The sequence below is a fragment of the Meleagris gallopavo genome, chromosome Z (assembly GCF_000146605.3).
Source record: "Meleagris gallopavo isolate NT-WF06-2002-E0010 breed Aviagen turkey brand Nicholas breeding stock chromosome Z, Turkey_5.1, whole genome shotgun sequence".
Taxonomy (NCBI): Eukaryota; Metazoa; Chordata; class Aves; order Galliformes; family Phasianidae; genus Meleagris; species Meleagris gallopavo.
Genome location: NC_015041.2, coordinates 23,924,517 through 23,938,725, shown reverse-complemented (window position 1 = coordinate 23,938,725; position 14,209 = coordinate 23,924,517). Strand labels below are relative to the sequence as shown.

The window sequence follows — 14,209 nt, the reverse complement described above, 5'->3', positions numbered from 1 at the left end:
AAAAAAAAGAAAAAAAGAAAAAAGAATAAGTGCTTGCACCTTAAAGGAATGATTCAGGTTGACAAGTACAATAATCACCAAGTTAGCAGTTCCTAACAAGGGATCATCGTAGTCCTGTGTACAGTTGTAAGCCTAATAAAAATTCAGTATCTTATAACTGTAGTGGCAATCCTTTACTTACCTGTAAAAGACTGCTTTACTACCTAACACTACTTAAACTTATAACAGGAGGAATTCAAAAGAAACAGTTCTTCTGCTCACACAGGTTTGGACCTGCTGTCTGGCACTGGCTGCCAATACTATTCAGAAGCTGTAATCAAATTTGAAGTTCCTTTCAGGGGAAGCTGGATGGGGTTAATTCTCAAGTGAATCTTTACAATTATTAGTCATCAAAGCCAGCCAATGAATAATCTCTGCATGTGTTTGTGTTTTAAATTCTGAAGCTATAAAAGGCCTTACTCTGTTCTGCTCATTTGTATGCATACGAACTACTCACTCTTTACATTTTTGGCTGCAACATAACCTCTGTCTAGACTTCCAATATTTCTAAAATATAATGCACAATCTGTCTCCAGCTGGGTTTCTTGCTGGTGCAGGAACTTATGAAAAAAAAACTTTAAAATGCCTCTTAATACAGCAAACATTGTTTTATGGTAAGAATCAGTCAAACTCTCACACAGTGCTGCCTTTTCTTCTTCAGCATGTAATGAGCACAACATTCAGCCAAGATCTAAATACTTACTACGCATATTATACTTCACACTATTTCCAATACTATCTACTATACAGGATGCTCTGAGCTATTGGCAAGAAAGATGCTTGCTGAAAGATATGCAAATTCTTCTGAGAACAGTAATGAAAGCTTTTCACCCAGTACTAAGTGCAAAATGCATCTAGAACCACAGAATTATAAAATTGTTTGAGTTGGAAGAGATCATCAAAGACCATCTAGTCCAACTCCCCTGCAATGAACATGGGCACCCACAATTAGGTCAGGCTGCTCAGAGCCCTGTCCAGCCTTACCCGGGCATCCCTGGTGTCTTCAGGGATGGGGCATCTACTACCCCTCTGGACAATGTGTTTTACTGCCTCACCACCCTTACTGTAAAAAAATTTATTTCTCAGATTCAATCTAAATATCCTCCCTTTTAGTTTGAAACAACTTCCCCTTGTCCTATCACAACAGGACCTGACAAAGTATCTGTTCCCTTTACACACTGAAAGGCTGCTACCAGATCTTCCCAATGCCTTGCCTTTCCAGGCTGAACACCTCCAGCTTTCTTAGCCTGCCCTTGTAAGCAAGATGTTCCATCACTTGATTGATTTTTGTGGCCCTCCTCTGGATGTGCTCCAACAGGTCCATGCCTCTCCTGTACTGAGGACCCCACATCTGAATGAAGTATCCCAGGTGAGACCTCATCAGTGCAGTGTAGAGGTGCAGGATCATCTCCCTCACCCTGCTGGCCACACTTCTTTTGACTCAGCCCAGGATACAGTTGGCTTTCTGAGCTGTGAGGGCACAGTACTGGCTCATGTCCAGCTTCCCATCCACCAGTACCCCCAAGTCCTTTTTTGCAAAGCTGTGATCCAACCTTACTTCCCCCAGATTGTACTGACAGTGGGGGATGCCACAACCCAGGTGCAAGACTGCTGTCTAGTTCTCTCTGGAAGGCATCCTGTCCCTCGGGCACATTAACCACACCATTCGGCTTGGTATCATCTGCAGACTTGTTGAAGGTGCACTTATTCCCAATGTTGATGTCACCGATGAAGTGACCAAGTCAGTTCTCCATGCTGCAATTTGACCAACTTTACCATGCTATTTATTCCAGAATTACTCTGAATTTTTTTCCTCTGATATTAATACATAAACATACTTTGCAGAGTAATCTTACTTTCCCCTGGTTTTAAATATGAAGAGCTTTTAAAATCTAAATTCTCTCTCTTGAATTTAGGCAACGCAGCAAAAAAAGATTACTGCTGAATGCAAGTCTTCCAATTTTTTCTCTCTTTTTATGCAGTGCCTTGAAAACTTTGTGTAGTTTCTGCAAAGCTTAAAGGACAGCATTTATAAAAGGCCATATTAGCTACAAAAAAAGATGATGACTGAAAAGATCCGTGTTACAGGAAGAGATCCTTCTGAATATTTTCCAGTGTTATACCTTTATTGACTGTTCTAACACACTTTCCAGTGCAGCTCCACTGAGTCCATCTACCTGAATGAGATAGGGCTCCAGGACTCAGCTTGCTGAAATTTCTCTCTGGTTTCCCAAATGCAGCTGCTAGTTATTTTCTCCAGCTTTCTATGACTCAAACTCTGATAACATTATGGACACACAATAACAATGGACAAACTCTGAAATATGGGAAGGATAGTAAGCACGTATTGCACAAACAACTTGAATGCTGGGACCAGAAGAGCTGTGAAGTCTACATGAATAGAACCCTTCCATCTGCAGCACTTATCTGGACAGTGATCAACAGTTCTTCCTATGAAGCAGCAACAAGCATTGACCACCACAAGCAATTGCACCACCACGTGCAATTACATTAGAAAAAAGAAAATCAGTATTTCTGTCAGTCATTTATCGCAAATCACTGGAACATCCTGATTAGGTAAACCTCTCTGATACTTCCTTTCATTGCAACTCCCACACTGCCAAAGTGTAGTTCAAGTCATTTGCAAATGAAGTTATTTTGGCTTGTTCAGGTTAGACAGTTATCCAGATCAGTAAAACATACCATTCTGGTATGCTTTTTTCCCCTCAGAAACTTCCATCACTTCTCAGCATCACTTCAAAATGTAATGACTGCATGACTTGAATAGCAGGCAGATATTTCTGACTCATTTACTTATATATCTATGTATTTCTTTAACACATTTCTGTGAAGACAGCTAAAGCCAAGCCTATGTCATTTACAGCTTTATGACAAAGAAGACAACTCAAAGAATTAATTATCTTGTAGGATTTTGTGTATGTTTATTCTCCTTCTATTTGTGCTGGAACAGTTTAGTGGGACTCATTACATTGTGCAGATGTATCAAATCAGGTATCAATTTAGTGGGAATGAACAGCATGCAGTGTATGCTAAGAGACAACCTCTTTTGCGGGTGCACTGTGATCTTTTATTATAAGCAGTACTTTAGAGTAACTAGATGTTTTCAGAATGTTAAATCAGTTGATTGCCATTGAAGTATCAAACACTGCAACTTTCACATCCAAAAATCAGATACACAGACAATACAGATGAAACACATAATTGGAGTAACTGATACACTAGCACTGCAAGGAATAAGCACATTTTCATACATATGGAAACCGCCACTCTCCTAAAATCACTAAATTGCTGCAATTAAGCTTCAAAAATGCCACTTTCTGCCATAAAAGATGTAATGGCATGCCTAAGAAGAGCTTCCAATAGTTTGATACAGTAACACTTCATTATAATCCAATACTGCTTCCAGGTAGTAGGCACTAAAATGTGTAGAACTAAATTTCCAACAAACAAGTACCAGTCGAGGAAAGTCAAAAATTCCAGTGAGACTGTACAAGAATTTGGAGAGTACATCCTCAGACAAACATACTTTACTGACAACGCACATATTTTTTTCCTACACCAAGGTCACGAGTTCAATGCAATTAAAAATCCTATCAAGGAATCTCAACATAAAACTTCCACAATAGCTTTCAAACACACTGGAAATCATTCCTGGCACAAAACCTACATATTCAATCAGCAAGTTACCTCACCATAAAACCAACATTATACTAATGTTTTGATCATCTGAAATCCGCCCTGATGTGAGAAATAGTGACATTTCAGTGAGACAGGACGAAGTAAGGCAAACTGCAGGTCTTTGATCTAGCAGAAAGTGCATTCTGATTAGTATTTCTACTGAGATCCTAGGAGATGAAAGGATTTTTAAGTCTGACAGTTAGGGTGGGGAGATATTCAGAAGAGAACAAAAAAAGAGTACTGAAAGCAGGTGATGTCATGCCTTTACCATTTTATTGACATGCTCCACAACGTTGCATAGCAGTCTCCACATAACTATTTTTGAGAGCTCAAGATCCTCTGTGGAGACAGTGTGGCTAGATATTCACTATTATAAATGCACAAAAAGCTGAAACAGGACTAAATATAATGTGTACATTGTGTTTTGTGGTCCTGAACACACTATAGTGATACTCCAAAATACTACTTTTCAAAACTATGTCCTGCCTGACATAGTAGAAGAAAAGCCCACTCTACAAAGCTTACAAGCTCTGACACTCCTGTCTTCAAGAAAAAAAAACACACAGTGAAAATGGAAACGCCACTGTTCTTCCCCTGAATCCTCCTACTAGCACAGCTTGCCCTTTCATACCACAAACATCTTCCAAACTTTTAAGGGCTCTGAAAGTGACTACTCTTTAACTCAGATTGTCAGGAACACGCAACATTGAGGATAGACATTAAAATCTCTCCTTTACACTCTACAGGTAGTTATGGGAAAAAACACAGGACTCTGGGAGCATCTTGCATTCAGGGAAGTGCACATATAGGCAGCTTACCAGGAAACATACATGCCACTTGTTCACAATGGATTTGTATGCTTTAGAAGATACAAAAAAAACTTTTTCAGTGACACCGCTTTTCTCTTTTTTCAAAAAGCTCACTGTCATCACAGAATAAAAAAATGTGCTTTGAACTGTCTTTCATTAAGGAAGTAACAAGCTAGAAAAAGATTTCTTGACAAAGCTTCTCTATTTCTTAACTCTCCCTCTCTTCCATCTCCTTAAGTCTCACGGTGTGGCCACTTTTGCAGGAGTCCGTGACAACATCCTCCCAGCTGCCAAGAGATATCTTTATAAACGTGTCCTTCACTTGAACTCTAGCCTAAGCACAAAATGTAAAGAATAATAAAAGGGACCTTGTGGGTACCAACCACATCTTGTACTTCCTGAAGCTAGCAAACTTATTTTCATTTGAAAGGGAAGCTTACGTTATAATTGGGATTTTTACATTTTCACATGAATTACAGACCTCTTTATACTGTGTTTCACTACCTGCATGCTAATGCGTTTTGAGAATAGTTTCATGTAACATGCTAGAATGAAGTCTCCTGGAAAACTGACACTAACATCACCAAAAGATTAAACATTTTACAATAGCAGAACCAAGAAACGTTATAAGGAAACATACAAGAAAAATTGCAACTATACACATTGGTATCCTTCTATTTTCTCCTTATCAGCTACTAAAATCTGTATCAATTACAAATGATCATACTTAATGCACACATAACTAATCTTACTAATTGCAGGAGAATTATATCCTAGAGCAGTTGTAAATAACTGCAATTATTTTTGAACTGCAAATCTCTACTTCACAAAGAGCTCTTGAAGATAAAAAAACCCTGTATTTTAAGCTGAGGTACTAACCAGCCATAGATGGAGAAGGAAGAAGATATTTACGTTACAGATCCCCACTCTATTTTTTTCCTTTCACTACAGAAGATTTTTTGGTATTTCTAAGTTTTTGCCACTCTCTCACCTTCCTGTTTTCAAGAAGAAAGAAAAAGCTGTTAAGATAAATTACATATGAACATCTAATTCTACTACCAGGATTTTATTTTCTGCATATTGAAGCTCAGAAATTAAACTATCAAACTTTCCTCTTGTCTGTCCTGATGCCCCAGTTCACCCAGTGAGAACTGGAGTCTCTGTGGCTCATTTCATGTAATAAACTTCAAAAATGCTAAAACAAGATACTAACAGTGCATCTGTAAAATAATAATTAAAAACAAAAAAAAGAGTAGCGTTAAACAGACTTAACTTCCCTGTTTTCTTCTCTTCAGGGCTTGCTGAAGAATCCCAGAATGATTTCTAAATTTCATATGACAGGACAAATGAAATTTGGTCCCAAAGTAACTGAAGCTTCACTACACTGCACTTTTTATAAAAGATTCTTCTTCCTGCTTTTATTTTTTCATTGTAAGATATCACTTGTAATAGCAAACTAGATTCTTTTATATACAGCTTGAAGCTGAGGTTCAGTTATTGCTCAAAAATACCAGAAGATCACAGAAATCTTAAGTATCATGCACTTACAACTAGGAGACTACTTAAAGCATCCATACCATAAACTTCTTCATTAAAGTAACGACAATTGTTATTTACATATAACCACATGGCATTGTTTGTAAACGTGTTTTCTCATCCACTGTGATAATATTGGTTACTTTCTCCATGGAGAAATCTATGTCTCAAAATGTGTATGTAATCATCCATGAAAGTACAAATCTATTTTAGAGATCAGTGAGATTTACTGCCCTCTCAAAGTCGATATTGAGATGTATCGATCTGAAGCAAGCAAGCATTCAATCTTATACTAAATGCAACACAAACTAGTTGCACAAAACCCTAACAATGCCTGCAATAAAGTTAATAGCTTATTTGGGACAGAGAGAACAAAGGATTTTTTTTTAAAAGCAACAGAACCATACTCTGTTCAGCCTTGCTGTCTTGACCATTACCACAGCAATCCAGTTTATAGTTACGTTCATTCTGAGAAAACAAGCTAGTTTCCATGCACTTACAGAACGCACATAGCCATTTTAATTAAATTATCACTTGAAAGACAAAAAAAGCTCAAGAAGGAAATACTGTAAAAAGATGTAATTCCTTATAACGCCAGCATCCATAATTTAAATTGCTGGAAGTAGCTTTAGCTGCTCAGCAGCTCAGACTAACATGCCCGGCAGAATTTAATGGCAGAGGTCTGGAAAGAAAATAGCCAAAACAAAGGGGAAGTTATCAAAAAGGCCTTTGGGTCTGAGTTGAAAGATAGCAGACACATGTATTTTTACAGCACATAAAAGGGTCACAGTCTTAAAAGGGCAAGACTTTATGATATTTATTTGTATTCCTCAAAGTTTATGTTGTTAGTAAAGACACTTACTTGTAAAGGTAATATTCAGCTTGATCCACTTCCTCTCGTGAAGAAATGTTGTCAACAAACTGGTTAAAAAATAAGAAATAAAACTTAAGAAGAACCACTTATCTAGCATATTAGAAGAAAATGTCACTTGGATACACATAACACACTTGTTCTGCATATTTAGGTATCTGACAATAATGGACGTCTTCAAGTCTTCAATTGCTCCTAATCTGATTTCTTCTAGGCTACAGAAAGGAAAATCTTTCTAAACTCAGCCAACTCTCATTGCTATAAGCAATGCTATGTATTGCACATGGGGATAATCTGAGAAACGTCCCTTCACTATAGCACAGTACACACTATTTTGCTTGCTTTTTTCTATTTTCTTAGCTTAAAACATATCCCTTGAGTGTGCATTCAATTTCTAACCTTTTTTCCCAATTTCCAATAAGTCTTAACATTAGTTTGTTCTTTCTTTTCCCCTTTGCCCTTTTTGTGCATTCATACTATAAATTCCGAAGGACAATGGCATCTTCTATTTTACCATACATACAAATAACAGTAAGAAAAAGAAATTAATCTCCAAGCTGCAAAGTCCAACTTTCCTCCCACCTAAAACCTCACAAAATTCACAGTGCTATCAACTACAAAAGCAAGGTTTTTGATCAGACTTCCTCCTATGCTAACAGTGAATCTTCTTTTCCAGTATGTTCAACATGAGCATGAAGTTACACAATGTCTTTAGCTCAGAATACATAAACAACATGTTAGAAAGGTCAGAGCTTCTCTTTAACCTAAGAATAAACTAAAAATTACAGTTCAAGCTGACTGGTACTTGTTCTTTGGTTTCTTAACTTTCCTTGTATATGTGCATATATAGATCTCACCTCTGAGTGTGGCAACAGCATGCCTGTGTACTTTATGTTCATTTTAGAAAATCTGAACTTTATGTGAGATCCAGGTACTAGAAAAGGAGGCTGTTTGAAAATCTGAAAATATCACTTAACCAAAGCAGAGGTCAGCCCAAAGCAGAAACATGAGGAGGGTATAAAGTAGATCTGATTAAGCAGTAAAAAGGAGAAGAACATCCATTTCCTCTATGGATAGTTTCAGAGCCAATAATCAAGGACTTTCAGTAACTGCACAAATTGTTCTGTGACTCTACAGATCACAGTGCTAACGATTCTAATTAGCATCAGTGTACCAGTATACTGTTACCGCAGTGCTGATTCAGAATGCAGGCAGTATGCTAACACACTGCATTTCCTTCGCAGCCTGGGTTGTTATGAAGTACCTGAGAGGACGTTATAAGCTCTCACTAATAAAGACAGAAAAGACAGGAAGGGAGGAAACGTATATTATGAAAAAACGTAGCCCACTAACAAAGTCAAGCCCAGCTTTGCTGAGAAAAAGTTCTATTTCTTTGAAGACTAAACAGTCCAGGTGATAACTAATGAGCTCAAAGAAACAATAAAACAGTTTTATACAGCAATTGAACAGTATAACAAGACATTTACGATTCCACAGCTCACAGCAGAGGTGATATTATTTATATCCTCTGAGTTCCCTTGATTTCATAAGCATTCCATTGTCATTTCCATCACTTCATGATTGGAAATTATTTTCTTACCCGAGCTATTGTCAAAGAGCTGACAGGCAGCTTTCTTTCATAGGTTCTGTCCATTAAGTTGGCTAATTCAGCTAGAGAAAAAAGAAGAATAGTACATTTAATCAACCAATATTACAGAAAAACTTCCAGAGTTATCACGTAACTGATAACTGATGGGGCTATTCAGCCTGGAGAAAAGAAGGCTCCAAGGTGACCTGATAACAGCCCTTCAATGTCTAAAGGGGAGCTACAGGAAAGAAGGGGACAGACTCTTTAGTACCATCTGCTGTGACACAAGGGGAAATGGTTTCAAGCTTAAGGAGGTTGGAGATTTATGCTAGATATAAGGAAAAAGTCTTTTACAGCGAGGGTGATGAGGCACTAGAACAGGTTGCTGAGAGATGAGATTGATGTCCCGTCCTGGAGGCTTTCAAGGCAAGGCTGGATAAGGCCTTGGGCAACCTGATTGAGCTGTATGTCCCTCTCCACTGCAGCAGAATTGACCTTCAAAGATCCCTTCCAACTCTAATGATTCTATGAATATAACCTGAGTCCATGAAATTAAATTGATTCCTTATCAATATCTCATTTTGAAATTGTATGAAAATAATTTTTTCAATTATTTTTAAATACTCCAACAGGAAATAATTTAAGGAAAGGTTCTCAACCTTAGAATGTCTTGGATGAGGTAACGAATATAGCTCATCTAAAAAGCCTAAGCAGATGTCCTGATAATTTGTGTTTGCTTTCAAGTTTCACACATGCTGGACAGTGCCTTTGGTGTTTGTCCTTTCTTCTTTGATAAAACAAAGAAAGACAAAAACAAGCCATACCATACTCATATACCCTTCAGCAACAAATAGCAGGTCAGAAGAAATTCTGTTAATCAAACTAGGCCCTGTGCCAGTGTCTTATTAACTTAATAGCATTTTGCTTAAGCAGTCATCTAACAATATTAAATTGACCATGCAGGAATTTTAAGCTTTTGACTGCTGAACAGGTAGATTAACACCTAACTTCATGAATTTAACATATAGTTTTAGTTTTGTACTATTACCAGAAACTGATGACTCAGAGACTAAGCTGTTCAGCATCAGCTGTTAGACAAGAACTGATGACATTCAATCCACAATATTTAGAGACTCCAACCATACTCTATTAATTCAGTTTTCCATGCACAGGAATCCAATATATTATCTGTATCACTTGTACCTCCTTTTCTCCTTTGCATTCCACAGCTCCTGGATCAGTTCCATTGGCTGCAGTGCAAGAGCTGATGGCTTGGCTTTTTACAATTCGTTTTCCATAAAGGTCATCTGACCTCAACCCCTGAAGTGAGCACCACATCAGAAATGACTAAACCATTTATTCTGGTAATACTGGAAAGGACAGAAAGCAGCACTGTACCAGTAACCATAGAAAAAGTGATTTTAAATTGTTCTTGTACCACCAGTTAACAATGAGAGGTATGCAGTTCTAACACTACAAACTGTATTCAGTGCTACCCTAATTTTACAGCGACTCTCTAAAATTAAAAGGCACATGCAAATACTTTTTGCTACCACAAAACAAGAAATCTTGTTCAATCTTCAGTTTGGATAATGCTGCCGTCTGCTGCATACCAGTATTTTGTATTTACGTAACACATTTCCTCCTAAGATACTTGAAAGTATTCTCAGGAACACCAAAAGATCATCTTTGACAAGAAGCTTATCTCCAACTAAGTATTTAATCACCATGAAATGAAAGGGAAATTGAGAGCAAAGGTGCCAAGGCAAGGACCAGCTCTTGCAAAATACAATATGGGAAGCTGAAATGATGTAGGCCACCAAAACCATGTAACACTACAAAGCCACTAAGAGATCAGATCAACCTTTAGATGGTAAAGCATTTTCTGTGGAAATATCCTTACAGAAAGTATCCATATTTCACTTTGCATTTCCTGTCTCTCCAGCAATCAGGAAAGAGCACCCAGGTAAAGACTACAAGGGCATTTCCAGCAGTGATAAAAATAAGAGAAATGCTACTGCCAGGTCAACTTGACAGGAAATGGCTAGGTTCTCACCTAAACATACCAAGCCAACTATAAGCCAACATGTGTTTTCAGAAAAGTATTCACTCAGAAATCTCCTGCATTTGCAACAGGGATCTGACAGATGCACAGGTTGGGGCATAATTATCTACTCCTGAACAACTTCTGTTAAACACCTCACTGAAAACTGGAAGGTGATACCTAGAACCACTGTAGCCATACTCAACTCCCAGGTCTAGCATTTCTTTTATCTAGGTGTTCATAAAGATGAAAAGCCCACGTTAGGAAACATTAAGTATGTAAGGAGAATGTAATTCCAATAAATAAAAAGCCTTAATTTCAAGACTGTTACACACATCTACACTGGGAGAATTCACATGCAGAATTTTAATGACTTTAATACCTAAGGTCACAGAACATGAGCTAACCTTAACTCCTTGAAGTGGGCCAGGACAGGTCAGAAACCCAGAGATTGGACAGCAACTTAAAAGCTCATACAAATGAGCCCCAGATTTTTCCAGAAAGAAAAACATGAAGGAAGGCTGAAGTGAGTAAAGCTTATGTTTCACATTTCTCTGTTTATCCACATCCCTGGCAGCTTCTGGAAGGAACTACAGCCTTGTACCGAAGAATGGTTCAATTGGAAATGACGGGAGTTTGCAAAGGAAGCGCTGCCACCTGGTGTTTCACATAAGCCATTTCAGGTACCAGGAGATTTTTTTTAAAACAAAAAGAAACCATTATCAATTTCACTTGAATTTTGCCGACCTCTTGGGTTTGGATAATTGCAATCTTTTTCATCAAGATACCTGCTATCACTTAATTTTACCCTTATTTAGCAATAAATCAACTGAAACACTATGCAATCAAAGTCCAGCCATGCCTCCTATTCTGTTTCTATTTTTCAGTAAGTACAGCTCAAATTTCTTCTAAACCCATATCTTCCTATCACTACACATTTGTAAATTCCAAAATAAGACATTTATAGTACTTACATTTTTAAAAAAACACAAAATACAATCTTTTTCTTTCCTGCATTTTTTTCTGTGCTGGAGTTGGCTGCTAATGCTTGGATTGCTAAACTGATACTACAGAGAAGTGACTAGAATATATCTTATATAGATGCAGTAAGTGAGTTTGATATGGCAGCACACCACTGCATCAGAGAACTGGCTTTATATGTATTTAAATAAAACCTCCATTTTAAATTGGCTTTATATGTATTTAAATAAAACCTTCATCTTTAAATCAAAAATACCTGTTTTTTCCCATTTGTACACTCTCATGCCATAATTCTGCAGAATAACAGTTCTGAAACTGTGGAATAAAAACAAAGCAGTATCTCCTCAACACAAAGAATTCACACCAGCTACAATTACTATTTACTACACGGAAGATTGCATGCACAATCATGCAACTGAGAGCAACAGAGCCAACATCTCTAGTCTTGCCTAGAAAATGCTAACACAGCTGACACTGAATTAACAGAATGAAAATGCAAAATAGTTCTTCATAGTCCACATTGCAAGTATCTGCTTTGGATCAAGATCTTTGGCAGAGCAGCAGCAAAAACTGTGCTTGCCAGGTCTTGCTAGGCCTGGTGATAGCCAAACATGGACTGTAGAAGTTATACAATGTTTTCCTCTATAATTAGTACTGTCTATAAAGTTGGTCAAAATATTAATTTTATTCTATCTGCAAGTGATAGGTTCAAATGCAATAGGGGCATCAATGTCTGCAACTACAGGCTGAACACCAGCTGTTGGTTGACAGTAAGGAGTTTCTAGGTACTACTGGATCCAAGCTATATTAATCAGCTGTTCTAGTCCATGTATCATAAAACACTGACAAATCAGTTTCCCTCTTTACAGGAAAATAACAAATATATTAGTGCACTAAAAATATTATAATTTCGTCTGTCCTCCTGCTTGAGAAAAGCCCTCAAATTTTACCTCCTGATTCTTCTTTCAGATTCATAATTTGAGATACAGATAATAAATATAGTTTAAGTGCCAAGAAACTAGAAAATAGAAGACAAAGATTATGCAACAGGGAGGTCTCCAAAACTGTTTCACTTTTGGTACAAAAATTCTACCCCTATTAAATAATGCATATGTATCTATAGAATAGAAAACATTTTCTGTAATGCTTATTATGCAGCATAGTCACCGTTAGAGACGTTGGTATGTCATCTGAAATTTACCTCAAAAGAAAAATCTAAAATTTCAACAGGATATGTACTTTTCCCTCTTGCAAAATTATGAAAAAAATATTAATTAAATAAGCATTTTAGAGATTTAATACTCTAATACTTTAATATTTACAGAATGAGCCTTTTTTGCAATGCATTACAACTAAAACATTAGTTGTAATCAGAAACAGTTCTTACAGATTTCACACACAAAAATGTGACATTCATATAAAGTCTGGATTTTGTGGGGAAAAAAAAAGCTTCTAGAAATCAAACATTATGTAAATGGACAAATCCTTTCTTTCAGAATTACAGCATTGAATCTATAAGACATTTATAGCGTTAGGCAGATTTTCATACAGAACCACAGGGCTTTTTTTTTTTTTTTTGATTTTGTAAGTGATGAGGTAGTCTAAAATTATTTCAGGTACAATCAACTAGTCAAAGTGGTGGAAAAATAAAGAAACTTTTCTCACCCAGGTTATGCTCCTCTTTTTGTCTGTTTTCCCATTTTGAGCTGTCCACATACGCTGCAGAAAAAAGCGATCTTCTAACCTTAAAAAAAAAAATCACTATGTAAGCCAGGTTGACTATCTAAGTGAGCATATAAACTTTCTATCAAGTATCTTTATTCTATCACATTTACTGATTCAAACGCATTAAACTGTACAATAGCAGCAGTAGCTATCTAAACAGCTTGGATTCTCTGTACCTGGAAATGCCATTACCTTGTTATTTTTCAAACTAAAGAGTTTCCCCCTAAAAGATTCTTCCAGCATACAAGTTTTTTTCCAAAGCTGAATAGCGCATTTAAGAAAATAAGAGATGTATTTTAAGGTGGGAAATCATAAACAATAAAAGACATCTTTGTGCTCACGGGCCCTTTCATCAGATGTTAGAGCTTAGATAGATGTAGGCATAAGTGGTGAATACGCACAGAAAGGTTCTTCTGTTCTAGGCTGATGTTTTACTCCTCCCTTACAGATTTCTCACTGGAAATGAAAGCTGAACATTCATCTGTGAAATATTACACATTTGATCAACTCTTTCGCTTGCAGCTCCTGTGATCCACAGGGTTCACAAACTTTTTTCCAGATACTGCTCATATCTGAAAGTTTGTGAAGACTGTCTTCCTTTCTGAAGCAAAATAAATGCTTACAAAGGAGGAGCATGGGACATGTTTGTACATCACTGAAAGATGATAAGGTCTGAAGATGCACAATGGACAGCACTGGCTAAAGGAAGATAAAGAAATAACTCCAGACGTTTACAGGAAGGACCCCATGGAATTACCCAACGTTGTGAAGCTCAGTTCCTTCACACAGTGTTTTTTGATTATTTTTTTTTTCTTTTTTAAAAAGCAAGGACAGCCTTTCAAAACCATGGGCCTGGACTACACTTCTATCCCCTCACTCGCCAGATTTTGCTCAGACTCGGTGGGCTGCCCTCCGCC

The 14,209-nt window shown here is 37.2% G+C and overlaps 1 protein-coding gene across 1 annotated transcript in view; it reads right to left on the bottom strand.

Moving 5' to 3' along the window:
• Window positions 1-6,908: 6,908 nt before the first annotated feature.
• LOC104914986 (28S ribosomal protein S27, mitochondrial-like) overlaps window positions 6,909-14,209 on the bottom strand; it is a 10,740-nt gene continuing 3,439 nt past the window's right edge. The window contains exons 2-4 of the mRNA XM_019610202.1: window positions 13,233-13,350; window positions 8,555-8,625; window positions 6,909-7,004 (exon numbers count right to left, since the gene is read on the bottom strand). Coding sequence (XP_019465747.1) covers window positions 6,942-7,004; window positions 8,555-8,625; window positions 13,233-13,350 — 252 coding nt within the window. The 3' untranslated portion in view covers window positions 6,909-6,941. The remainder of the gene's footprint in view (window positions 7,005-8,554; window positions 8,626-13,232; window positions 13,351-14,209) is intronic.